The following is a 26017-nucleotide window of genomic DNA, read 5'->3' on the forward strand; positions in this document are numbered from 1 at the left end:
TCCAAACCTCTAGCGTGCCTTTACAGGATAGCTCTGCAGAATCCTCACCTGTAAATTCCACCCACCCCCACCACCTTTGTAGACTAGTCAATATGGTATCTTTAGTGTTTCCTAAATGGACGGCCTTCATTCCTCCACTGCGCTTGGCTCATACCCCAGAGGCCTGGGGAACTCTCAATTCTTCCCTCTCTACCTTCAAAGCACATTTCCTAGTCTGGTCCTACTAGGTGCTGTAGAAGTCTGAGCTGATTTCAGCCCCTCACCCCTCTCCACTCCTTGCATGGGATTATTCTATGCACCCCAGTCCTGCATGAGCAATAGTGACAAGTGGAGGAATGACCCAAGGCCCTAGAAAGGTGCCTGGCACATTTTAGGAGCTCAACAAATGTCTGTTAATTTCGTTGAAGAAATTCAACAGATCAAATATTTGACACTGTGAATTTAAGATCATCACCCATTCTCCCTTTGACCAGGACTCCTCCTCCACCCCCCACCCCCCCAGGTGAGAAAAAGCATCTAAATATTTTAACTTTGATCAAGTTAGCTTTGATATATAAAATGCAGAACTTCCTCTTTAACCACAGAAATATGAACTCCCACTCCACCCACCCCCTACTATTGAATTCAGGTTACTTGAAAAATCACCGACCTGGATCATTTCTTACTAAAACGTTGCATCTTCCCTGCAGTTGCAAAGGTAACCTTACCTCTAGCCAGCCAAGTCACCAACAGATTCTCCATGCGAGAAAAATGTTTTTGAAAATGGAGGTGTGAGTATAAAACACCCACAGGCAGGAATAGAAGTACAGGTGGTGCCTGCAGACGCAGGACACCCAAAGGGACCTTCTTGAGCGAGCCAAAAGCTTTTAGCCAACATAATGTTCTTCAACTGTTGTTTCAGGGGCTTTTCGATAACAAAAGTCCCCCCTCCCCTTGGTCCTAACGTTTTTTGCCCACCACTTACTGCCCAGTGAGTGTCTGACTTATCTGAGCGCAATCTTTGTGCACGCAGTCATCTCGCTCAGACACAGGAGCAACCACGTTTCCTTAAATCAGAGCCCGGTGGACTCTGCCCGTGAACTACATTACCCAGCGGACCCCGCGCCCTTCGCAGGAAGGACGTCTGCGCACAAGATACTCAGTTCCAAGTTTGGAGCTTTTAGCTGCCAGCCCTGGCCCATCATGTAGCTGCAGCACAGCCTTCCCTAACGTTGCAACTGGGGGAAAAATCACTTTCCAGTCTGTTTTGCAAGGTGTGCATTTCTATCTTGATTCTCTGAAAGTCCATCTGCTGCATCGATCAAGAGAAACTCCACTTGCATGAAGATTGCACGCCTGCAGCTTGCATCTTTGTTGCAAAACTAGCTACAGAAGAGAAGCAAGGCAAAGTCTTTTGTGCTCCCCTCCCCCATCAAAGGAAAGGGGAAAATGTCTCAGTCGAAAGGTAAGAGCCTATTTGCATCAATTGCAAAAATGCAAAGGGTTGTGCATGCATTTATGAATGCACGGATGCAATTTTCGCCTAGCGATTGCATGTTTAAGTTTGAGGTTTTCCACAGCTCAGTTGCATTTCCTGTTTAGTATGTGTCTTTTTTTTTTTCCTTTTGCAGACACAGAGAGTTCCTGTAAGGCAGGGCTTGCAGTTCAGCTGTGCATTGACGTTATTTGCATTCTTCTGCTAGGATTACTGAGCTCTTTTTGCCTTTTGCACAGTCAGGAGAGATAGAGCAGGTTGGTAGCGTCTAAATGTGCAATGCTTTATATAATTACAAAATTCTTTGGTATGCACGCATATTATAAGTAATTTTCTGTGCAACAGAAATACAAACTTTTTAAAAGTCTGTGGGTGAAGATGAAAGGTAAAACTTGAGTTAAACTAGTAGGAAATTAATGTAATCTTATATTCCTTTGGGAATGAGCCGTCGCTGTGCCAGTATTTAGCTAAATTTCCAGTGATATGCTTTGAACGTTAAGCAACTTTTGATTTTTAAAGGAAGTAAAGGTGAAGTGTGCATAATAGCATATTACAAAAAAAAGCAGACAAGGAGTCTTTCTCTCGGAGATTTTGCACTTTACACTAATTGCTTATTGACTCACAATATTTAGAAGCAGTAATGAGGACATTGATGTTTTATGTCTTCCCATTTGGGAGATACGTTGCATCTCGGTAGGGAAAATATTGGGAGAAAACTGTACTTTGAAACATTACACCAGCGTGGAGGGACTGTCCTGTTTCATTAACAACCATAATGAAATCTTTTAAGTGTAATTGCATATATTTAGGCACTTACAATAGGTCAGAAGTTCCGGGTTATGGTGTTTTGCTTTATTTAATGGTTTTTGTTTGTTTGTTTGTTTTTGTTTTACACAGTTATATTTTGGAGGCTTAATGTCATGCTGGGGAGGGGATTAAAAATATAAAATTCCTGCCATGGCATCAGAGAGCTGAGGGGGTTCTGTCAGGTGCTCTATTACCCTAAGTCACTTGTTTCAGAACAAATCCCTAACCATAGAGAGAACGCATGCCAAAGAGAATGTATGATTGAAGAGGTGAGTTAAACACCAGGGGAGTTAGGCTACCTGAGGGCACTATGTAAGTAAGTATGCAGTGTAAGTACTAGGGTAAGAGCTGGTGAAATTAACGTGTTTCATAAGCTTTCTGCCACTTTTTTTTTTTCTAGTAGTTGCGCCACTTTTTAATTCTGCTGGATGGGAATCGTACATGTTAGCCCAAGAAGAAAGTGATATGTGTTCTCAAAAGTTCGAGGTAGGGCTCTGTTTTCCTTTGAGATTAGGAGAGCATGAAAATCAAAAAACCTGGGAGCTAAAGTCCCTAGGAATTGGCCTTTGAGGTGCAGAGGTTCCTTAATAACAGGGGAAACCTACAATCTCCTAATTGATCGGAGAGGTAACAGCTTAGAAGGGATGTTTCATGCTTTGATGTATTAAAGAGATGGCATCTAGTTAGTTTGTATTTGGTATAGATTCACTCATTCATTCAATTCAGTTTAACAGTTTAGCATATATAAATATATTATGACATATATATGTATATATTAATATAACATAATATAATAAATATAATATAATATATATCCCCACACACTGCACAGGATTTGAGTGCATACAAAAGTATTTAAAATGTAGTTGTGTGCACGAGGAAACTTACCAAGTGGTTAGTGAAAGAAAGCATGTATTGCTGAAAGACAGCAAGTCATTATAATACAAGATAATCGCATAGCTGGTGAAGAGAAATGGCCAGAGTTGGAGTTTAAAGATCTCTCTGGGAGATAGTCAGGAAGATTTCAGGAGGGAAGTGGTGTTAGTCACAATCTTATCTTTGGACCTCAGGGTCTAAACTAAATCAGGTTTCTATTTGCATTTTTTGGGGCCCACTCCTACGGTAGAGCAAGTTTTTGAGTTGGGAAGCTAAAAGAGATACTACCCTGGTATGCTTCCATTATGGGTATGCCCATAATAAATCAGGTAGCTTTCTTAATTGGGTTCCATTTGGAAGGTGCATCTGGTGTGAACTTGGGGTTCCTGTCCCAAAGGAAAGTCATTGATAAAAATAAGTAGGTGATCATTTCAGAAATGACGAAGGAGCCCTGGCCTGGATTTTAAATGTGGAATTGGCCTCATTCAGCTATGGTATTCTCAAATGGCCAAGGCATTTTTTTTTTTTCAATACCAAACTTCTTTGTAATACTAGAACCAAATGAAATGGGAGGAAAAGTGAAAGGTGGATACCACCTCTTAGCACATGAAGAACTTAACAACATGTTGAATTCAAGGGCCTTTCCGAACCTTCTAGAATCACTGTAATTCGGTTTTACAGACCTCTAATTTAAGGCACAGCACAGGCAAAAGAATTACAGGCTCCCTGGGAGCTGGAAGGACTGGGTTGCTTCTTCCCAGCCTTCCCAACAGTGAGATTCCGAGAAAGAATTTCTTAAAAAGAAATGTTGTTTTCCACTGTTGTAACTTTAGGTGGTATGCTTTTCAGCTTGTTTATATTAGCTGTCTGGGGTTGAGCTGACATTTTTCAAATATTAGAAGTGGTAGCATGCCTTTTGAGGAAATCTGAAGTGTAAGTTAACAGGAAGGGTACCCAGAAAGTGCAGGAATTCCTTCACTTTACAGGAAGACAGGCTACAGGAAAAATGTGTCATCTACATTACCCGGGAGAGCAAAACTATTGTTATCGGCCATAATGATCGGAGGGAGGGAGGGAAACAGCAGGGGAGCGAGGTCAGGCATTTCCTAGGTCACCTGAAAATATACAAAAAGTTTGCCCCCGTTAAAATGCACTCTTCCTCCATTCACCTTTTAAAAAATATTAGCTTATCTTCGTTTAATATAGTAAATATGAGAGAGTCGACTTTTAAAATCATTTTAAAATAAAAAAGTTTCACCTTTAAAAAATACACTACTAGGTCAATCATGACATGAGAAATGCCTGCAAGGCATAATCCAGAAGCATGTGGGAGAGTGATAGGCAGGGACTGAACCCCTCCATGGGCTCTTTGCTTTTGTAATTCATTCCACCCTGGGAAATGAGATGTGCTAATTTCTCATTCCCTGCAAATTCCTTTGTTAGGTTATACCAGCCGGACTCGTCATGCTCAGCCTGTAATCTGAGCCAGTATGTTTTAGACGCTCGTCTGTCTCAGGACACAGAATCAGAATAGGTACCTTGGGTTTCCGGAGCTTGTTTTGTATTGGGGTGGCCTTCAGCACTTGACAGCAAGCGGCAAGTCAGAGGCAGGGGTTTGCAGGGGGTCTCTGGTGGTAAATTTAATGCTGGAGGAAATGGTTAAGATTCTCACCCCTTTGTTTTTCTCAGATTAGTATTATTGTAACCACTTTTCAGTGTTCTAAAATCTGAAAGATCTCTAAGGACTATTTTTAAAAGGTAAAAAATATGTAAATCATACTTGTTCATTATAGAAATATTCAAAAATATAGAAAAGGAAAATAAGAATCACCAGTTACCATTTTAGCATATGTCCTTCTGGATTTTTTTTTCTATATGTATATGAATGAATCCAAAATATGTATAAAATTAATTTATATTTAGTAACCTGTTGTTTTACTTCCCAATATACTCTGAAATATTTCCAAGTTAATCTGTTTCACCATTCATAATAACTAATTCTATTGTATTTATTTAAATAGAACTTTAGTGTTTATTAACTTATTAAAAATTGAGGTATAATTAACATACAAAATTATATTAGATTGAAGGTGTACAACATGATTCAATATCTATCTGTATAAAAGCCTAAGCTACTGTTTGTTCGACCGTTCGACTGGTAGCTATAATGCTCAATGACCACCAGGGGGCAGACGCTCAATGCACAGGCATGGAAACATGGAACAGACTGATGAATCTCAGAGGAGAGGGGTAAGGGGAAAGGGCGGGAAGAGATTAACCAAAGATCTTATATGCATACTAGAGGCCCAGTGCACAGATTCGTGCACCGGTGGGGTCCCTTGGCCTGGCCTGCGGGGATCAGGCTGAAACCAGCAGTCTGACATCCCCCGAGGGGTCCCGGATTGCTAGAGGGTGCAGGCTAGGCCGAGGGACCCCACCGGTGCACGAATCTGTGCACTGGGCCTTTAGTTTGTATATATTATGAAATGATCACAAGTGTAGTTAATATCCATTACCATATATTACTTGGAGATTCTGTGTGTAATGAGAACTTTTAAGATTTACTTTCTTTGCAACTTTCAGATATGCAATACAGTATTATTAACTGTAGTCACCATGCTGTACATTATATTCCCATGACTTATTTATGTTATAACTGGAAGTTTGTATCTTTTGACCACTTAACACCCATTTTGCCCACCCCCACCAATGTGTTCTGTGTATCTATGAGCTCAGTTTTTGCTTTTTGGATTTCACATATAAGTGAGATCATACGGTATTTGTCTTTGTCTAATTTATTTCACTTAGCACAATACTCTCAAGTTCTATACATGTTGTTGCAAGTGGCAATATTTTATTCTATTTTATGGCTGTATATATATATATATGGAATCATATATATGAATATATATGCACGTCAATATATATATGTGTGTGTATATATATCAGTCACAGTTTTTTGTCCATTCATCTGTTGAAGGACACTTTAGTTGTTTCATATCTTGGTTATTGTAAATAATGCTGCAAAGAACACGGGAGAGCTATTAACTTCCAGTATTATGAGTATTACCATGATGATCATCCCTGTCTATGTTTTTGTGCATTCTATGGCTTTAGACTAAATTGCCATGGCTATCCAGTTCTTCTCCACTCTCCATTTTCATCTCCACCTTTTAAATAGCTTTTTGAGTTATTGTAAAATGATATATACTCGCTGAAAATAAATTCAAACCAAAGAGAAATTCATTATAAGGAAATAAGAATCCTCATTCACACAACCCAGAGCTAATTTAATACCAGTTAACATTTTGGTGACTATCTCCTTGCATTTGCACATGCTTACATATATACTTATGCATGCTATTTTGCACACTATATATGACATTTTGCAACTTGCTTTATACTCTACCATATATCTTGGACATCTTTTCATATTTACACACATATAGTTACCACATTCTTTTTAACAGTTGCTTTTTTAATTTGTAAAAATGTAGCCATTTAATCAATCCTCAATTAGACTTTCACATAGTTTCAGTTTTTTTTAACAGCTGTAAAAAAACTTGCAAGGAATACCTTGAATATACATCTTTGCACATTTGCCCTATTATGTCTTTAGAATGACTTCCTAGAAGTGGAAGTGCTAGGTCAAAGGGCATGCATGGATATATGGTCAAATAGCCCTCCAGAGAGCTAATAACACATTCTTATTTCCACCAATAATGCTTGGAAGTGTCCATTCTGTTCTTTTAAACATCATGGTGAATATCCAAATACAGTAAATTGTTCTCCAGAAAGGTTATGCCTACTTTTCTTCATCCTAGGTAGAATAATTTTAAGAAATCTCTACCACCCTGGCCGGGTGACTTAGTTGATTGGAGCATCATCCCAAACACCAAAAGGTTGTGGGTTTGATCCCAGGTCAGGGCACATATGGAAGACTACCAATGGATGTTCTCTCTCACATTGAGGTCTCTCTCTCTCTCTCTCTCTCTCTCTCTCTCTCTCTCTCTCTCTTCTATTCTCTCCTTCCCTTCCCTTCCCTTCCCTTCCCTTCTCTCTAAAATCTATAAGCATACCTTCAGGTGACGATTGAAAATAGTAATAATAAAAAAATAAAAACATATCCTCAGGTGAGGACTCTACCAAGTCAATAAGAGGTATTAATACTTTACTCTCATTTGCATTTCTTAGTAATAAAGAAGTTGAATTCCCCCCCCCCCCCCTTTTTTGACATTTGTGTTTCATATATTTGACTTTTTTTTCCCTCAGAGAATGTATCTTTAAAATTTTAAATTGGGGATCAAATCATTTTAAAAGTTAAGTCAGAACATTCCAAAATTGCAAAGTTTAAGTAATCATGGGTTGAAAAATGGGTTCTAAGCATTTAAACAATTTGATTTCCTGGTGAGTTCTGATTTTCATTTTAACCAAAATGTCTTATGTAAACATCACATACTTTATAAACTCATTTTGTTATACTGTCTATAGCTATCGAGACCCGTATGCAAATACTAAGAAAAATGTAATGATCTGATAAACATTCCAGTGTGGGTAATGACTTACTTCTGGACAGTCTGCATTTTTCAGTTATCTCCACAGGCAAAAGCAGTTTTTCCTTAGTTTCATAAATAATACTTACCTAGCACATGGTCATGGTATGTGCATTATTGCAGAATAATTCCCCCCCTTTTTATTTTAGCTTCATGTGGAATGTCTAATCATAAAGGGTTTACTTTAGTTTATTCGATTTGTTAGAAGAATTAAGGCTAGGCTCAACTTCGATGATCTCACCAGTTAAAGAAGTCAGTCTCACTTACCATATGCTTAGCCTGGCCTTCCTTGGTGAATGCGCCTACTTATGCCTCCTGATGTAAGAATCTTGAGCTATGAAAGACTTTTTTTTAGTCCAACCATATCTTTTAAGAAATGAGCAAACTGACGGCTTGGAGGTAAATGCTCTACCCGAGGTAGAACTTATGTCTCTTGATCCTCTGTCTCAGAATTCTTTTCACTAAAACCACACACAAACACTAGTCATCCACATTTGCAAAACACTTTTTTTCTTCATAATCTTTAGTATATTTCACATTTTTTGATTTTGTTTGCTTTTGTGGGGAGCAGCTTAGCAAGGGGGCTGATGGTAAAATCAGTGGGGGTTCTTTTTCTGTGCCCAAGAAATGGTGATATATGAATCATGGTGGTGGGGTTTCTTACCAGTCCTCTGCCAAAGGGTATTTTGCAAATGCTTTCGTTGTAATTCCCATGGCCTACACACGATAGCCGAAGGTTTAAACCACTGTAATTGTTGTTTGCCTTTTCCCAACAATCTCTGAAAGCCCTGCTGGGTAGCTAACATTTATTCTGGTACATTTTTGCCTCTTCACCCCTTTGAGTACTGTGGTTCTATATAATAGGTGCATGCCTCGCCGGCATGGCTCAGTGGTTGAGGGTCAACCTATGAACCAGAAGGTCATGGTTCGATTCCCGGTCAGGACACATGTTGGGGGCTCTATTCCCAGTGGGGGACATGCAGGAGGCAGCCAGCCAGTAATTCTCTCTCATCATTGATGTTTCCATCGCTTCCTCTCCCTTCCTCTCTGAAATCAACAAAAATAAGTTTTTTGAAAATAGGTGCTCAATAAATGTCTGTCAATGAAAGTATTTTTTATGAGAAGGGAATCTCTCTTATTCTCCCCTCTCCCCCACCTTTCATGAAAGGTTTGAGGCAACTAAATTATAATGTGCTTCCTTGTTTGCCTTCATATTCCCATTATATCTTTGCTTGATTATTTGGAGACGGCAAGAGTAGCATAAACAGCAACTTACGAGGGCTGAAGAAGTGTGCGCCCTTTAAACAGACTTAAAGTTTCCAGGATCCTTGGCTAACTAACTTTCCCTTTAAAAATATACAGAACTAAGATGATTTGTCCAAAGAACCTAATGGGATAGGGTCGAAGTGAATCTCTCCATCCTGTGCTGGTCTCTGGGGCTGGTTTGCAAGTTGCCTCTGAAGGATTGTCAGAGGTCATCTGGAAGTTTTTAATAGCTGGCTGCACCATGACAAAACAAGGGACTTCCCAGGGATAACCCCTAAGGAAGACGATCCTCCACTTCCTCCCTGACCACTGCCACTGCTGCCCCCAAAACCCTGGGTTTTGTTGCCCACTCTGTCTCCTTAGATGGTCTCTTTTCCTGAGCTGCTCCATACAGCTTGGTATGCAGCCCTTGAAACCCCTTCTTTCTACCGGAGGTTCAGGTTGTAACCCACACATGGGAAGTCTATCACAGATCCTCGTAACTTAGTCAACTCTGTGTCGAGTTGAAGCATTAAATGGGCACATGCTGAAACTCTCGTCATCTGTTTTATTTTCTATTCTATGCATCCCTCCTTAAGTTGGGTTAGGATCAGCCCTTTTTAAAAAGACTATTATCTGTAGATCTCGATGCTGATCACAACCCACACCCCCACACGTAATGCTATCATCATCATCATCATCACCATCGTCATTACTTATTTTATGAGTCACTTTCCATGTATTATGCTTTTGAACTTCACATGAATCCTATGGGGACAGATACAGTTATCATTAATTTACAGATGAAGAAACTGAGGCTCAGGTGAGGGAACTAACTTGCCTATGGCCGGGTAACCACAGCAGAGGCAGGGTACAAAGCCAGGCGAATCTGACCACAGGGCCCACACTCATAACCGGGGTTTGGGGTTCTGCAAACCACCACCCGTGGGCCAAATCCAGCCCCACCTGTTTTAAAAATATCAAAAGAATAATATTTCGCCGTAACCGGTTTGGCTCAGTGGATAGAGCGTCGGCCTGCGGACTCAAGGGTCCCAGGTTCGATTCCGGTCAAGGGCATGTACCTTGGTTGCAGGCACATCCCCAGTAGGGGGTGTGCAGGAGGCAGCTGATCGATGTTTCTCTCTCGTCGATGTTTCTGACTCTCTCTATCCCTCTCCCTTCCTCTCTGTAAAAAGTCAATAAAATATATATATATTTTTAAAAACTATTTAAAAAAAGAATAATATTTCATGATACATGGAAATTCTATAAAATTCGAAGTCGGTGTCTACAAATAAAGTTTTATTGGAACACAGCTATGCCCATCCATGTACTTGCATGTTGTTCATGGCTGCCTTTCGCCTACCATTGTAGTGTTGAGTCGTTGTGATGGAGACTGTTTGTCCCACAAAACCAAAATATTTATTGTCTGGCCCTTTTCAAAAATAAAGTTTGATGGCCTTGTCCTTTATGACTGTACTGAGTCAGCGCCTGGAGTCTTTTCATGATGGGGCCTCCATATTGCATTCCTCTTTGGCTTTAATTGGAAGTTGTTAACCTGGATTATTAATCACTAGCTGCTCAGTCTGCAACCTCGGGGACCTACCCACAGGAAATGTCTGAGAGATGCTTCTGCTTAGGATTTGTGCAGGCCGTTGGTCATTTTCACGGAGCTGAGTGACCGGTCTCCTGTAGCCCGTCCTTTCCCCTCAGCTGCATGCTTCCTGCTTGCTCTCTCTCTCTCTCTCTCTATATATATATATATATATTTTTTTTTTTTCTTTTGTCCCCCTCCCATGAAGAAGCTGTTCATTCATTCTTTCCTTTGTCCCTTCATTCTCCCCTTCTGGAGCCCATATTTTGTTTAAAAAGCAAATAAACTAAAAGCAACTCTCCTACGACCCCCGTTGTTTGGCTTTGTTGATGACGATCATGACCCAGATCAGAGGTTCCATCCCTTCTTTTGTGTGGCGTCAAGATGGAAACCTCCCTCCATGGTAAGACGGCCTCCAACTCACCCAGACAGGTTTCCGGGTATCATCCATGTCCTGCAAAGGTTAGAGCTATTTTCTCACATTACAGCTCCTCCCCCCTACACACACACACACACACACACACACACACACACACAGAGAGACAGACACACATACACAGAGCCCTGGGTGGACCATACTTTGGGGGGGGGGGATGAGTATCCTTTTGCTTACAGAGTCCCTTCATTGTGGGTATTGTGTGCGTTTCAGAAGGAAGGTTCTGGTAAAGGTTCTGGAAATGAAGGGAGGAAGGGTGTGTGTGGGAGCTACGTGAAGATAGAGGAGTTTCGGTGGGATGAGCCTAGATGTGTTCACTGTATCCAGAATGAGCCCAGTTGGAGTCACATACAAGGAAGTGCTCATTGGAACCATCCCCAATGGCAACACCACTCTGGATTCTTTCTATATTCCTGACACTGTGCTTAGAGATGCACGGGAACGACCTCCTTCTCCCCTCTCTAGGGCTTGGTGAGAGCGAGAGGTTATGTCGCATTTTGCAGATGAGCAACCTGAGGCCAGAGAGGTTAAGGAACTTGCTTTTGATGTCCAGGCTGATAGTGGCAGAGCGGAGGCTTTAATCAAGGTCTGCCTGACCCAGAACCCGAGCTCCTGCTGCTCCACCTGATAGACTGATCATTCCACAATAGACTGATGAGCCTGTTCCCCCAAAGACACGGTTGGAGATAGAACACATGAATGGATCCCATGGGAATCTGGGCATCCCGGGGACAGGGATGCTAATTGAGAGGGGCTGATCTGTGTCCCTGTTTTCTTTGACATGTTCCTTTAAGTCTCTGTTGATCATAGAAAACTGAGTCTGACTTCCTCTGACTGTTAAGGTTGAATTCCAAGCATAAATTGCCCACTGGATGAAGGAAACTGGTTACAATTGGTTTATAGATAGTTACTGGTCTGTACACACTGGACCACAGGACATTCATGTTAAATATCAGCAATGAATATTGATTCCATTCGCTGTCTTACAGGCTGTAACTAAGGAGCGTATAACAAACTTAGTGTTTCCCTACACATCTAAGTTTAATTGTTTTTTAAAAAAATCTTTATTGTTGAGATTATTACAGATGTCCTTCTTTTTCCCCCCAATTGCCCCGCCTGGTTCCTGCCCCACCCCAGGCCTTTGCCACTCTATTGTCTGTGTCCATAGGTAATGCTTATATGCATATAAATCTTTGTTTAATCTCTTCCCTCCCCCCACCCCCCTTCTCTCTGAGAATTGTCAGTCTGTTCCATTTTCTTGCTTCTGATTTTATTTTATTCACCACTTTATCCTGTTCATTATATTTCTTATTCATTTATTTTGATTTTTAGATTCAATTGTTGATAGATATGTATTTGTTGCCATTTTGTTGTTCATATTTTTTATCCTTTTTCTTTTTCTTCTTCTTCCTGTTCTTAAAGAATACCCTTCAACATATCATATAATACTGGTTAGGTGGTGATGAACTCCTTTAGCTTTTTCTTGTCTGTGAACCTCTTTATCAGACCTTCAATTCTAAATGATAGCTTTGCTGGGTAGAGTAATCTTGGTTGTCGGTCCTTGCTGTTCATCACTTTGAATATTTCTTGTCACCCTTCTGGCCTGCATAGTTTCTGTTGAGAAATCAGCTGACAGTCGTATGGGCATTCCCTGGTGAGGTGAGTGCCCAGGTGAGGCCTAGCTATGATGCAAGGCAGGCTGGTGCTGGTGCTGGGTCTTGGGTCTTTTATTGATAGGTTTGGAGCTCCCTGACCCAGCTGAAATTTGTTTGAGATATTTTAGTCTGAGCAAGGACAGGCCATTCATATGCAAAAGCTGCTGCAAGCAGCTTGGGTGGAGTTGTAAATTGGATGAGGTGGGGTCTTAGGGGATCACCAGGGTGAGCAAATAAATGGCTGCCAGTCAGCCCTGCCACCAGGTAGGTCCCAGAATAGGAACAGTGATCCCTGTGAGCACCTCTGTCTGGGAGAAATCTGCCCTGAGTTCCTGCCCTGATGCCAGACAATCCAGTTCCTCCTCATATGTGTATGTGTTCCCCAGAGCATCGCCCTGGTGCTGGAGCTCAGAGGAAGCAGGACCTTGTAAGTTCAGTTCATGGTGCTGGCCTGTTAAGGGGAACAGCTGGGTCTCCAGTAGCCTCTGTGTCACTGAGCCCCAATCTGCACTGGTTTTTACAGCCCGTAGTTCTTACTGCCTGTAGGGATTTCTTTTCCCAAGTCTGGGACCCTGGCCTGGGGGTCTGGTGTGGGGCTGGGACCCCTTGCTCCTCCGGGCAGCCTCCGCAGAGATGACCTCCTTCCCCTTTTTGTGCCGGACCAGCCCATTCCGTGCCTCTGCACCTCCTACCAGTCTCAGTGTGCTTTCTTCTTTACTTGTCTAGTTGTAGGACCTCCATTCAGCCAGCTTTTCAGTGGTTGTGGATGATGGTTCTGTATTTTAGTTATCATTTTGATGGGGTTGTGGGAGGTGGCGAGTACCGGCGTTTACTATGCCACTATCTTCAAATCTCTCTAAATTTAATTGTTTTAAAGCAATAGTAAGAACACAGTCAGTGTGGCACCACACCTAACCAGAGGAATACTGACTTCAACCCTTTTTGGCTTAGAGATTTCTTTTCTTCCTGGTTATTTCTCTGTAATTGTAACAAGTGCAGTTTCCTTGAAATTGTGAATAAACCTGTGTCTCCTCTGTTTTGTTCGTGTGCTGGATGGAGTAGAAGGAACAAGAATTACCTTTATTGTGGTAGAGGAGGGTTTGGGGGTGGATTTTCTTTTAAAGGAATGGATTCTCTCGCGGCTGTCTCACAAACCAAAGCAGAACAACCACACCTGTCCTTGAGTTGTTTCCCATGATCCAGATGGAAGCCATGGGAATAAATGGTTGGGATGTTGAGTGATTACTTAGTGATTCCCTTTCTCTCTTCTCCCTCCTCCAATCCCACATGGGAAGGATGGGTTAGAAAGAAGGGCAAGGCTAGAATCGGAAGAACTAGTGGGAATAGAATGATAAGAAGTGTAGGAATCATTTTGCACTGAATGGTCAGAAACAGCCTTTCTGTGATATTTGAAAAGTATAAGCATATTCTTCCCACTTTACTTACTCCTTCCTGCACCCTAAAATCCTTGGCCATTTGAAAAAAAAAATAATCCCAAAGACTCTGAATATACCTAAAGTGGGAGCTTAGATAAGGGATTTGTTCAGATCTATTCAACAGATAAATTTCCAATCTATATTTAAGACATTGTGAAAGGGGAACTAGACAGATAAATGCATTCCACTCTCCTATGTAACTAGCTATGAGCCTTGAAAAATCGACATCACCCCTAACTTTATTTATTTTTATTTTTTAAAAATATATTTTATTGATTCCTCACAGAGAGGAAGGGATAGGGATAGAGAGTTAGAAACATCGATGAGAGAGAAACGTCAATCAGCTGCCTCCTGCACACTCCCTACTGGGTATGTGCCTGCAACGAAGGTACATGCTCTTGACCGGAATCGAACCTGGGACCCTTGAGTCCGCAGGCCGACACACTATCCACTGAGCCAAACCGGCTAGGGCACCCCTAACTTTAGCTTCTTCACCTGCTAATGGAGAGACTGACCCTTATTTACTAGATTGTTATGAAACCTGAGTAGGTCACATATGTAATATGCTTTAGCCAGTGCTTGGCATTCATTTCTTCAATAATTATTTATTGATTGCACCTTGTTTGAGGCATTGTGCTATAGTAAGCTCACTATAAACATAGATTTGCTTCATTCTTCTTTTTCTGCAGTCCTTGAGGAGCTTATAGTTTAGTAGGAGGTAAAAAAAAAAAGCATAGAAATGTGCAGAATACAAGCTAGAATTCCTGGCTATGCTTAGAGGAGGTGCTATGAGTTGGGAGGTCCTGTGGATGAGGGGGGAGATCAGGAAAGTTTTTACGATGAGCATGGAAAGTATCAACATGACATTTAGAATTGATGAGGAAATTGTGTCCCAGGTCCAATGTATGGTGTCTAAGGGCACCGATAGAATGTTAATATAGGCAGAGCAATTCTTTAGAAGATAACAGAGGGAAGATGCCCTAGCAAATTATCTGGAGCTTAAACCACCTTCTTTGTCTTTTTTAAGAACTTCCTTTTTCATACCAAGCTCTATACCAGGGGTGGGCAAACTTTTTGACTCGAGGGCCACAATGGGTTCTTAAACTGGACCAGAGGGCCGGAACAAAAGCATGGATGGAGTGTTTGTGTGAACTAATATAAATTCAAAGTAAACATCATTACATAAAAGGGTACGGTCTCTTTTTTTTTAGTTTTATTCATTTCAAACAGGCCGGATCCGGCCCGCGGGCCGTAGTTTGCCCACGGCTGCTCTATACTGTTGTTATTGCTTATAATCAAAATAAGTAAATGCATGGAATATATCATGTCATGTACTTTTAGGTGTTTTTGGATTGTGGAAACTCCAGGAAATCTAGTGGTTAATAGTTAAACAAGAATATCATCATATCAACTGGGTTTATAGGCACGCTGTAATTATGTAAGCAAGCTGTTGGTTCAATAATCAATGCCCAGCTAAGTCGGGGAATATTTCCCAGAGCTTGGCCGCAGCTGTAATTTTCATGTCTCTGAACCTGCCAACCTGCCTTTTCCATTTCTTCATGCTTTTCCCCTTTTCTAGAATTATCTGTAGTCAGTTAAGAAGGAAGAGAACTGTTTAATGGACTTCTGAGTTCTCATTGTACTGTGGAGCTCCAGATGGCTCTTTGTTTTAGCAAACTTACTTTCTCAGGCGTGATATTGGATACCGGCAAAGGAGTTTATACGTGTGTGTGTGTGTGTGTGTGTGTGTGTGTGTGTATTTTTAATTTCAGAAAAAATTCATGGAAGAGATAAATATATTTAATCCAATGGATAGATTGAATTAATTTTTCTTTCATTGTCTTAGTTTCAAATGTACAGTGATCTCAGCTCTGGAGCTTACAGTAGGTTGTTTCTCAGGGAAGCTTTTACTCAGGCACCTTTCTGCTTGGTGGCTTTATTCGACTCAGGGTCAGCAGAGTGGGTAAGGCAGGTGGGCTGAATCATCCAGCCAGAGTCCGGCAAGTCACAGGGCAGCTTTTGCCTCACCTTGCTGTCCAGGTCAAGAGAGCACATGACCCAGCCAGGTGGAGAGGGCCTGCCAGCTATACCATTTCATTCGAGTGGCTGGCCAAGTCTTCTCGCTTTGGACTTTGTTCCTGAACGAGCTTCTATTTTTATAGACTAAGTAGGGGGAGCGGGGGAGATACAGATTTAATACTGGAATTGATTTAAAAATGAGATTGAGAAATTTTGATTCATTAGGGTTAGAAAGACTTTTTCCAAATTTCTTTTTTTTTTTTTTCGGGTGTGACCTATCTAAGAACAAGAGAGTCAGTGGATGGAGTGGATGGGTGGGTGGGTGGGTGGAGGTTGCAGAGGGCCATGTATTTCTTGGTTGAATTGAACAAACATTGTTAACAAAATTAAATACATAATCTGCACCTAACACTGTCCTAGGTGGATGCAAAGATGAATAGACTTCTGTCTCTGCCCTCAAGAAGCGCACAGTCTGGTAGGAGGTGTTCGTTTGCTAGGGCTGCCATGACAAACCACCACAGAGCGGGTGGCTTACACCACAGAAGCATAATGTCTCACAGTTCCGGAGACTAGACATCTGAGATCCATATGATATGGCGGTTGGTTCCTTCTGAGGGCTGTGGGGGAAAATCTGCTCCACGATTTTGGTGGTTGGCTGACAATCTTCGGCATGCCTTACCTTGAGGACGTACCGTCGATTTCTCTGCCTTCATGTTCCTGTGGCAGGTGAAGGGTATAACCTAACAGGGAAGACCAGGAAAGCCTGTCAGTACACGGGGGATATTAACTTGATATAATGGAACTTCAGTGTGGTTCTCATAACAAGAATAAGCAAGTAAACCCAGAGACTTGCCATCTGGTCCTTGAACAGACTACCTGCTCTTTCTTCTGATTTTCTATCGCAATGACAGACTGGATGTTTCTAAATGGGGGGTGTGAAATTAGCACATGAATACACACACACACACACACACACACACACGCTGTCACTGTATTGATTCCCAAAACTTAATAGTGTTTAGTGGCAACGACACATGCCAATCACTCATTTGGCACAAGCAGTGTCCATGTATCCAGAGGTGGCACCTGGAGTTTGGGGGAAGGAGACACCCTTCTCTTTGTAACAGATGGTGTGAGTCCTCATGGAACAAAGCTTAAAGAGGGAATGAGAGCAAGAACCAAGGATCTGTAGCCAGGGGAAGCTTATTTTTAGAAGAGGCTTGTAAGCATTAAAAAAAATACTCCCGGAGTGTTACCAAGTTCTCACAATATTGATTATTAACCAAAGGTCTTTTCAACTGTGTGTATACTTAGTAGAGTTAGAAGGCAGCTGTATTTTTTCCTCATGTGGTCTGAGTAGGTTTACATTAAATTGATGTATAAAAATACCAAGATCAGCTTCCATAAGAGGGGACAGGAAGGGATGAAATTGTCAGGACCTGTTGTGTGAGGTGGTTGGGGGGTAAGGTCAGTGGGAAGGAACTTTCCCAACTTAGAACAGACGTCCATCATTTGTGAGATTGTCCTGCCAGGGTATTGCCAGTGGCATGTTTCACATGTAGGGGCCAGGTGGGCACCCCAGAACATGCTGTGGGAGAGTAAGGGATTCTTCGGGGCTCAGCAGCTGGTCCTGGCGATCCAAACAGCAAGAAGAGAACAGGTGCACAGCAGACGTGAGGTAGAAAGTCAACTCTAGATGAGTCAGCATGCAGGGGAAAGAAAGAAAGTATAATCAGGGCAGTCAGTGGGAAAGCAAGGATCAGAGAGCGATCGGGTCCCAGATCCCAGCGTGCAGAATCCAGGTGTGAATATATGTGTGTGTGTTTTTATTCCACCTGAGCCCCGCATAGAAGAAACTAGTATCCACCTCACCTATTTCTTTCAGCTGGCAGGAGCAATCTTTGTTCCTCTGGCTGTCCTGTGGTGATGCATCAGAGAAAGCCTGGGGAGGTTGGGTGTAGAAGGATTCGCAGAAAAGCAGCAACAGAAACTAGTTTGGGGCTTGTTTATAACAAGCCCAGACTTATCTCCACACTGAGAACCTGCCCACAGCTCTCTGAGTGGGACCAACAGAGTTGGAGGAAAACAGGAAACAGTGATCCAGCTGGGGTGTCAGCCGCTGCGTTTAAGGCTGAAACTAGCCACTGGTTTTTCTGTCTCTCAGGTTAGTAGGTGAAGAAGCAACCCTGGCCCCTCCACATCCAATTCCAAGGCCAAGCTGGGAAGAAGAAAGTGCTCTGAAAGCATCTGGGGGATTTAGACTCAGTCTTTGCGAAGGCAGTTGGGCAGTATCGAGACCCTGTAACAATTTTCGTTCCCTTCTATTTATTTATTATTATTATTTTTTAAATATATTTTTATTGATTTCAGAGAGGAAGATAGAGGGAAAGAGAGATAGAAACATCAATGATGAGAGAGAATCATTGATCGGCTGCCTCCTGCATGCCCCACACTGGGGATGAGCCCGCAACCCAGGCGTGGGCCCTGACCAAGAATCAAAGTGCAACCTCCTGGGTCATAGGTCGACGCTCAACCACTGAGCAACATGGGCTGAGTGTCGTTCCCTCCAATTTAGCATTTCCATGTATGAGATGCTATCCTAAGCAAGTGATCTTTTTTGAGTGCCTACTATGTGCAGGGCTTTGTGACAAGCACTTTACTTATTAGCTCTAACCTTCACAAAAACCTGCAAGGTAGGTAAAATCATCCGCATTTTACAAGGGAGGAAATTGGAACTCAGGGTAGTAACTTGCCCAGGATCATACAGGTGGTGGTTTGCAGAGCTGGGATTTGAATCTAGTTCATTTAAATTCCAGAGTTCATGTTTTTCACTATGTAACTGCCATGTCAAAATAGTGAAAAAGTAAAAACACCCTATTGCATAATAATAAGGGAATTGCTTCAGTGACAGATACCTACCTGATGCAATGGGATATGAAGAGAGGGCCATCTCTACTATAAAAACCCCTTGGCTGTGACACCGTGATGCCGTCACGACCAAAGACTGGTCACCAGGAGGCTGTGTGCGCGGCGAGGCGCGTGCAGGGGGTGGGGACTTGACTCTGGATCCCGTGTCCCGCCTGGCGTGGCGGGAGTCAGTCTGGGTCCGGTGTGCTGCCTGGCGTGGTGGGAGTCACTCTGGGTCCTGCCTCCCACCCGGCGCAGTGGGAGTCAGTCTGGGACCAGCCAGTGTGGCGAGTCTGGGTCTTACGCGATATCACGCGCTGGGCCTCTAGTAACATTAATGAAAAGATGCTTATGGCCCAGGAAGAAAGGAGGCATATACTGTATAGCTATATAAAAAATATATGCATACGTCTTTGTGTGTATTTTGTTTTACCTCAGTTCAGTCATTTTAAAAAATATTTTATTGATTTCAGAGAGGGAGAGAGAGATAGAAACACCAATGATGAGAGAGAGTCATTGACCACTGCCTCCACGCCCCCTACTGGGGATCTAGCCCGCAACCCCAGCATGTGCCCTGACTGGGAATTGATCTGTGACTTCCTGGTTCATACGTAGGTCAATGCTCAACCACTGAGCCACCTTGGCCAGGCCACAGTCTTCATTAGGGAGAATTTCATTGAATCCCGTTGCAGCTGAGCTTTCATTTTCTGACTCCCTCTTTTCCCCCCTGTCCCTTCACAGGGGCCCCTTATTCTGCTTTTCTGAATCTTTTCTGTTTCCCGCTGCAGACCGGGCTTTTGCTAGCTCATCAATATGCACATGGTTTGAAAGAGCTACTAGCCCTGCATCATCCATATGACTTTGTAGGTTTAGTACCCACCACTCTTTCTCTGGTCTGAGATCCAATTCTCTGTCTCGCAAATTCTCTGATCCTGAGTGGCTGCTGGATTGACTCGTCTGGTGTGTCAATGAGGGGTAATTAGCCCGTGGCTCACTGCCCACTTAGAGCTGCTGCAGAAACAGGCTATCCGAGTCAGGGGGCACAATTGCAACAGAGAAGTAGGTTGACATAATAAAGCAGGCGGGAAGGAACTAGTACATGAGAAATGAAAACAAATATGGCTGCTTAGACTTAAACGTGAATGAACCTTTCCCAGTGTTGTGGTGTTTTGTATCATTTTAAATTTGCATACTGTTAATAATACAGAGCTTGGTTATTATAGGAGGCAATTCATCTCCTCAGATTCTCTCATTTTCTCTGTGAGTGGAAGAGACCCAGACCGTATATACATTATCGTGTTCTGTTACTCATTGCCTTTATAAGGAGGCCACTTGAGCAGTAAAAGAAGCAATAAGAGAAGAACACAGAAAAGGAGCACTGGTGCTCTCTGATGGCTAAGGGATAAATACTAGAATAGTTTTTTGATGCTGGGACAGTTGCCCACGTATACAAAGAGTCTGGGCCATAGATAGCTGGCCAGATGTAAACGGTTTAGAACCCTGAAATGTTACAGCTAGCAGGGACCCTGAAAATCATCTAGGCTGAACACCTCATGGTATAGATGAAGCAATTACCATCAGGCGATTACGTAACAAAGCCAAGGTGATAGTGAACTAGGTCTGGAAGGCTAGTCTCTTGACACCCACATCTGGGCTGCCATTAGCATCCCAGGGGCATCTTGATGTTAAGCTAACCTTTGACTCTCTGGGGAACCCTCATATTCCTCCTATCAAGACAGAAACTAACTCCTGAGGCATAAAGATAAAAAATAAACCAGGGCACCAGGCACAGTGGGAATCAGGACCTCTGTTTACTCCATCTGTCATCAGATGATTGAATGGGTCTTCTGCATCATGCAGGCAGCCACTCATCATTTACTCATTCCCTGTACATTGATTAGAATCTTCTCAGTGTGGTTCACAGGGAGGCACCAGGGAGTGTGCGGAGAGACCATTTCTACTTGCCAGAAGCTCACATCTCATGGGGACAGATGTGTGTATCAATATTTATGATTTAGTGACAGCTCAAAGGAAAAATGATAAATTGCTTGGATCTTGGAAAACAAATAGGAGAGTCGGAGATTGGAGGTGGGATATCAAAAGCAGACCCAAGTGCTGGCCTGTGGAGCACTGTGAAATGGCATGAGCGTCCAGAAAATCCCAAAAGTGCTTGGAATGTTGGGGTCATCGAATAGAGCAGTGAGAGATAAGGTAGGAAAAACAGGCCAAGGAGTGGAAGGCCTAACCCTTCCAGGAGCATTTGTTGCTTGACTCAAATCCACAGTGTGAAATACTACCGAGAGAGGGTTTCTTCCAGCAGCTATATTTAATACAATTTTGCATTTTGGACTCAACCATGCATCCATGTCCCTTAGCAACAGGTTTTGTTAATAGTCTGAGCTCGGTATGGCATGGAGAGCCAAGTTGGCATTGAAGAGCTTTCCTTTGGCAAGTCTACGACGAGCTTTCTTGATCAGGTAGGGGGAAAAAAAGAGCTATCAACCATTATAGGGAAGAGAGTTTGCATGGGTTGATTAGTAGTGGACGTAGTTTTCTTTAACTTACCATTTGATGACTCAACTCATAATGACATTTCGTTGGCCTTGCACCAATGTGCACTTGCCTCTGTTCTACAGAGTGCACTCTGAGGTCTGATGATACAGTTTTCACTCCTATGGGGCTGTCTCCTACCCCGCTTTTTTTTTTTTTTTTTTTCTTTAGCTAACTTGACATTCCTGCCTGCCAAGACCCAGGGAGCTTGTCTGCTCACCCTGTTTGCTTCCTTCATGAGGTCACATTTGAGTGCCTGCCATTCTGGAGGTTCAACAGAATAGAAACCTCAGCCTGTGTGTGGGAGGGCCAGAGAGTGTCCCTGTCTGGACCTCTGGAAGTCCATCTTGATCTGCGGAAGAGGAGACTGCTCCGTGGTTCTAGAGTCTTGCAGAAATGCAGGAGGGAGCACCTGGGTGATGATGAAATGCAAAACCAAACCCAACGTGTTTTCTTCCAAATGATAAAGCAGTTAATACTATTTTTCAACTTTCTTTTTTTAAAAAAAAATATTTTTTATTGATTTCAGAGAAGAAGGGAAACGGAGAGAGATATAGAAACTTCAATGATGAGAGTCATTTATAGGCTGCCTCCTGTACACCCCGCACTTGGGATCGAGCCCACAACCCGAGCATGTGCCCTGACAGGGAATGGAACGTCCACTTCCTGGTTCATAAGTCTATCTATGCTGAACCACTGAGCTACGCCAGCTGGGCTGTTTTAAATTTTATTTTTATAATGAATAATATCCCAAGTTTGTATGTTCACAACCTTGCATTAGGCATAGTTCCTACTAGCAAACTTAGCATCAAATCCGAGAAGAAAGATTAACGTGTTCTCTATCTTTTAAAATAGATTTGTGACTTCATCTACTTCATCTGACCTCCTTGGGCCTCAGTTTCTTCTTCTTGTAACTGGATGATCTCTGCATTCTCTGGTTTTAAAGAAATGCCTATTTTGATTGGGAAGATATGTTAAGGCTAAAACATGTGGAGAAAACAGAGGTGTCTGTGGTGCAAATACAGAAGCATAACATTAAGAAACTTGAATGTCTGCAGATGAAGTATTTCTAGCATTTCACCTTTCCTCAACCCCAGTTGGGCTCAAGAAAATCATCCATGCTTTCATTGTTCTTGGTAGATGTTTGGAAGACATCAACTACTTCAACCGTACTTTCATAGTATCCTGAATTAACATTTAACTGGACTCTTCTTTATTTTCCAGAATGCATTTATCCATTTTCACTCTGCTGAGAATAAAAGGTCAATAACGGAGTTTGAGGGAGAACTTTGTTCTTTGTAGAAGAGTTGTAAAATGCAAGGAAATATGCAAGAAGGGTCCTGAAGTCTACAAGGAAAGGGCAGGAGTCAGTTTTATGCATTGGTTAGATTTGATGGTCCTAAAAGTTAAAAAAACAAACAAACCCTAAAATGCATTCTAGTCAGCCCTGGCTGATGTAGCTGGGTTGGTTGGGCGCCATCCCATGCACCAAAAGGTTGCAGGTTTGATTCCCAGTCATGGCTTGATCCCCCGTGGAGGGCATGCAGGAGGCAGCCCTTCGATGTTTCTCTCTCTCCCTCTCCCTTCCTCCTCTTTTTCTAAAAATCAATACATAATCTTTTGAAAAAACAATAGAAACATAAAATATATCCCAATCACTTGGAATTGATTTAAAAGGAGAAATGAAATGCCCTACCAGCTGTATTAGATAGTTAGACTTCAAACCACGGTTTCAGAAGTGAGCAGCTGTCACACTTCTCCATCCTCTGGAGAGATTGAGCTTTGGAAAGATAACAGGTTTGCTGGTTAACAATCTCCTCTAAATTCCATCCTTTCCCCCTGGAGCTTTTGCCACCTTGACTTCACAGCCCTTTGGTTCTCTCCGTCCAGACAGCATTTGCCTCCTTTTTCTCATTGTTGGATATGCTAGTTATCAAGCACCTCAGCATGAGAGTTAATGAAGAAATACTGTCTTTTTTTTTTTTTAGTTTTATAATAATGATTCTACAGTAAATATTCTGCATGTGTTTTTATAAAAATGACTAGATAGGGGCTTTTGCTCTGGTTAATTATACTTTTCTATCTTGTTTACTCTTGTATCCTCACAGCCAGGTTCAGTGCCTGGCACATAGTAGGTGCTCAACAAGTACTGTTTGAAGAAATTATTTATTAACAGTATACAAGGTAGCCTCATGCCAAATTGTAAAGTGGGCCAAGATAGCCTTTGGTCCATTCAGCCCCCCTTTTTAAGCCTTTCTCTCACTTCTCAAATGAGAATATATATATATATATACACACACACACACACACACATAGAGGCCTGGTGCACGAAATTCGTGTGTGTGTGTATGTCGGGGGGGAGGGGGGCGTTGTCCTTCAACCCAGCCTGCACCTTGTCCAATCTGGGACCCCTTGAGGGATATCTGACTGCCCATTTAGGCCTGATCCCAATGGGCAGTCGACATCCCTCTCATAATCCAGGACTGCTGGCTCTCAACTGCTCATCTGCCTGCCTACCTGCCTGATTGCCCTAATCGCTTCTGCCTGCCAGCCTGATCACCCCCTAAACACTCCCCTGCCAGCCGGATCGATGCCTAGTGGCTCCCCTGCCACCCCAATTGCCCCTAACTGCCCTCCCTTGCTGGCCTGGTCACCCCCAACTGTCCTCCCCTGCAGGCATGGTCTCCCCTAACTGTCCTCCCCTGCTGGCCCTGTCACCCCTAACTTCCCTCTCTTGCCAGCCTGGTCACCCCTAACTGCCCTCCCCTGCAGGCCTGGTCACCCCTAACTGCCCTTCCCTGCCAGCCTGGTCACCCCTAAATGCATTCCCCTGCAGGCCTGGTCACCCCTAACTGCCCTTCCCTGCCAGCCTGGTTGCCCCAAACTGCCTTCCCTTGCCTGCCCGATTGCCCCTAACCGCCCTCCCCTGCTGGCCTGGTCACCCCTAACTCTCCTCCCCTGCAGTCCTGGTCGCCCCCAACTGCCCTTCTCTTTAGGCCTGGTCACTCCCAACTGCCCTCCCCTGCAGGTTTGGTCACCCCTAACTATCCTCCCCTGCTGGCCCAGTCACCCCTAACTTCCCTCCCTTGCCAGCCTGGTCACCCCTAACTGCCCTCCCCTGCAGGCCAGGTCACCCCTAACTGCCCTTCCCTGAAGGCCTGATTGCCCACAACTGCCCTCCCCTTCAGGCTATCTTGTGTCCACATGGGGGTGACCATCTTTGACCACATGGGGGTGGCCATCTTGTGTGTTGTAGTGATGGTCAATTTGCATATTACCCTATTTATTATATAGGATATGGATATATATATATATATATATATATATATATATATATTGATTTCAGAGAGGAAGGGAAAGGGAGAGAGATAAACATCAATGATGAGAGTCATTGATTGGCTGCCTCTTGTACACCCACACTGGGGATCGAGCCTGCAACTTGGGCATGTGCCCTGTTCAGGAATCGAACCATGACCTCCTGGTTCATAGGTTGATACTCAACCACTGAGTCATGCTGGTCGGGCTCAAATGAGAACTTCTTATCACACCTGCAGAATCCTCATGCGTCTCCTGTATTTTTTTATTGGGAGTGAAATACACACAATATAGAGTTTATGATTTAAATCATTTTCAAGCATCCACTTCTGTGGTTTTCAGTACATTCATGAGGTTGTGCAACCATCACCACTCTAGTTTCAGAGCATTTTTATCACCCCAGATGGAAAGCAGTCACTCCCCATCCCCCTCCCTCCCAGCCCCTGGCAACCACAAATCTGCTTTCTGTCTCTGGATTTGCCTGCCCTAGACATTTCCTCTGAGGGGAAGCCTGCAGTGTGTGGCCATTTGTGTCCGCCCGGCTTCTTTCACTGAGCATCCGTGTTGTAGCAGGTGTCAGTACTTCCTTCCTATCTTATGGCTGAATAGCATTCCACTCTGTGGATAGATCCCACTTCCCCCCTCTTTGTAGTTTCTGTCAAAATCTAGCACCTAAACAACAGATTAAAAAGTTGTTAAGAAATTACGTATAAATGTAGCAAATAGGACTTAAATTAAAAATTCATCCAGGGGAATTTGCGCTGTTACATAGGAAACAGCCAAAAAATAAAGTAATACATTTCTAACGATGAACGCTTGGGGATGAAGAAACATTTCCAAGGGGGTAGAGGACTTTTTTTAGTGCCACTGAATTAACATATTCATGAATATCTGACTTCTTGTAAAGCCGAATCTACCAATGGGAGATGGGACTGGGAAAGGCACCAAATGAGTTTATGGGCACAAGGGTTAGTCTTCAGTTCACTGTGCTGCCTGCATTTGCCTGGGCCTAGTGTTTTGTTTGTTGTTTTGGTTTGATTTTTGAACCACACCCTCCGCTACACTCACTTACATGTTATTCCTGATAGATAGCCTGGCACCAGATAGACACTACGGAATTGTAGCTCTTGGTTTTATAACTATTATTGCA

At 42.9% G+C, this 26017-nt stretch overlaps 1 protein-coding gene across 1 annotated transcript in view; it reads left to right on the forward strand.

Moving 5' to 3' along the window:
- The first annotated feature begins 1177 nt into the window (after positions 1 to 1177).
- MAP2K6 (mitogen-activated protein kinase kinase 6) overlaps positions 1178 to 26017 on the forward strand; it is a 103466-nt gene continuing 78626 nt past the window's right edge. Inside the window, exon 1 of the mRNA XM_070393111.1 lies at positions 1178 to 1444. Within this exon, the coding sequence (XP_070249212.1) occupies positions 1429 to 1444 (16 nt within the window). The 5' untranslated portion in view covers positions 1178 to 1428. The remainder of the gene's footprint in view (positions 1445 to 26017) is intronic.

This window comes from Myotis yumanensis, unplaced genomic scaffold, assembly GCF_028538775.1.
Source record: "Myotis yumanensis isolate MYYU_CA2020_CCGP unplaced genomic scaffold, mMyoYum1.0.hap1 SCAF_16, whole genome shotgun sequence".
Classification (NCBI taxonomy): Eukaryota; Metazoa; Chordata; class Mammalia; order Chiroptera; family Vespertilionidae; genus Myotis; species Myotis yumanensis.